General features: G+C 40.8%; 1 protein-coding gene across 2 annotated transcripts in view; it reads left to right on the forward strand.

Moving 5' to 3' along the window:
- The window catches only part of LOC107740230 (RNA-binding protein 20-like), a 19,295-nt gene that overhangs the window by 7,891 nt on the left and 8,984 nt on the right, over window positions 1-2,420 (forward strand). For both annotated transcript variants that reach the window (XM_016552578.1, XM_016552577.1), the window contains exons 5-7: window positions 1,005-1,069; window positions 1,186-1,374; window positions 1,944-2,074. In XM_016552578.1, coding sequence (XP_016408064.1) covers window positions 1,005-1,069; window positions 1,186-1,374; window positions 1,944-2,074 — 385 coding nt within the window. The remainder of the gene's footprint in view (window positions 1-1,004; window positions 1,070-1,185; window positions 1,375-1,943; window positions 2,075-2,420) is intronic.

Genomic DNA, 2,420 nt, shown 5'->3' on the forward strand with positions numbered 1-2,420 from the left:
CCGAACTTTTAAAGGAATTCAATTCAATTAGAAAGCGTTTGCGAGAGCCACTTTCACGAGACGGCTCGCCGGCTCAACGACACGAGTAATAAGGCAGAGCCAAGAATATTGCCTCAATTAAATACCTGCGCCAGGATTGAGAGGATTCCCACCACGCCGATGAACACCGCGATCGTTTTGGGCGAGAAGTTAATGACCTGAGAGACAAAGAGAAAGAGCTGCATCACCATCAGTCTGCACCAGCACACCCCGGATCCAATTAAATCTGCTATATCCAGTAATGAGCCGTCACTGAACTCAACTCAACACTCAGACAGGATGCCACTAACAATCCAGCCAAACCCCGAACTTCCTGAGAAACCGACGAGTGTGTGAAATAGAGTCCAGCTATTATAAATAAGTAATTATAAAACTAAATAAATATATATTAGGGACAAATAGAAAAAAGTAATACTTTAATTACTTCATTTATTAACTTCAAATCAGTGCTGTTCTTTTAAAGTTTCTATTCATCAAAGAATCCTGAAAAAAATGTACTCAACTGTTTCTAACATTGATAATAATCAGAAATGTTTCTTGAGCAGCAAATTAGCATATTAGAATGATTTCTGAAGATCATGTGACACTGAAGACTGGAGTAATGATGCTGAAAATACAGCTGCACATCACAGAAATACATTACAGTTTAATACATATTCACATAGAAAACAGCTGTTTTAAATAGTAAAAATATTTCACAATTTTACTGCTTTTTTTTGTATTTTGGTGAGCAGAAGAGAATTCTCTAAAAAACATTACAAATCTTACTGTTCAAAAACTTTTGACTGGTAGAGTGTATGTATGTGTATATATGTAACTGTGTAATAATATCATGCTCTGATTGGCTGTGATCGTCGGCCCGTCTCTGGAAACCATGTTGTGCTTTGAGGTGTAAATGCGTTTCTAGATGGATGAGCGTGTGGTTGTGTGTGATTAATGAGGGTGGACTCACTCCTGTGTTTCAGAGCTCACTCTGCAGGAGGATGAGCCGCTGGCCGCTGAAGCAGACGAACCGAGTCAAGCGGCCGAGGTTTGTGCCATCTGTATGATCCAAGTGATCAGAGACGCTGGTGAAGTAATCCCAGGATGGACTTGAGCTGTGTCTACTCACTTGAGTTCAAATGCGTCTCGTTTGTTGATCTTCAGCAGGTTGAAAGCACTGAAGCTCCAGATGAAGGCATCAGAGAGGGTCCAGACGCCGCCGCCGCAGGCTCTGATTCGGTCCCTGAGATCAAGGAGACCGCAGACACTCCTGAGGAGCTCAGAGACGCAGCGGCAGAGACCTCCAACAAGTTCTTCTGCTATATTTGCAACATCACTTGCCATAACCAGCAAGTGTGTTCCTCTGAAATCGCTCGGCTTTAATTGTTTGCATGAGCTGATATATGTGACCCTGGAGCATGAAATCAGTCATAAGGGTTTTGACCACATCATCTGAAAGCTGAATTAATAATCTTTCCACTGATGTATGGTTTGTTAGGATCAGACAATATTTGAAAATCTGGAATCTGAGGATGCAAAAAAATCTAAATATTGAGAAAATCATCTTTAAAGTTGTTCAAATGAAGTTCTTAGCAATGCATATTACTAATCAGAAATTAACTTTTGATATATTTACAGTAAGAGATTTACAAAATATCTTCATGGAACATGATCTTAATATCCTAATGATTTTTGGCATAAAAAAATATATATAATTTTGACCCATACAATGTATTGTTGACTATTGCTACAAATATACCCCAGCGACTTAACACTGCTTTTGTGCTCCAGGGTCACATATTAGCAGCATAACTGGTGTGAGAGTTTTGCACGCAAATGCACTCATTGGTTAATCTTGCAATCTGACTAGTGCTTTTGTTCATCTTGTGCATAAATGTAAAGTTGAAATCTTGCGTGTGCAGAGTTTCCAGAGCCATATGAACGGACTGACGCACCAGCAGAAGATGATGGAGATCCAGCACATGAGCAACGCGTGTCTCGTCACGCTGCTGCCGCGAGTCCAGGAGTCCCTGCAAGGAGCTCGCAGAGACGGGTCAGAGTTTCTGAGGCATTTATGCTTCACTAGCTTAAGGGAATCAGGCCATCCGAGTTTGTTTCTTCGTCAGATTTGGAGAAATGTAGCATTGCATCACTTGCTCACTGCAAGTGAATGGGTGCCGTCAGAACGAGAGCTGATAAAAACATCACAGCACTCCAGTCCATCAGTTAACATCTGGAGAAGACAGAAGCTGAAACTAATCCAGCATTAAGACGTTTTTAACTCAAATACGAGTCCATAATCCATAATAACGTGAGAAAGTGTTCTGGTGTGAATCAGGAGAAAAATCTGCACAGATCAAGCAGCGTTTAAACAGCTCTAAACAAATATGTGAGAGACA

This window comes from Sinocyclocheilus rhinocerous, unplaced genomic scaffold (genome assembly GCF_001515625.1).
Source record: "Sinocyclocheilus rhinocerous isolate Xijiao unplaced genomic scaffold, SAMN03320098_v1.1 scaffold3422, whole genome shotgun sequence".
Taxonomy (NCBI): domain Eukaryota; kingdom Metazoa; phylum Chordata; class Actinopteri; order Cypriniformes; family Cyprinidae; genus Sinocyclocheilus; species Sinocyclocheilus rhinocerous.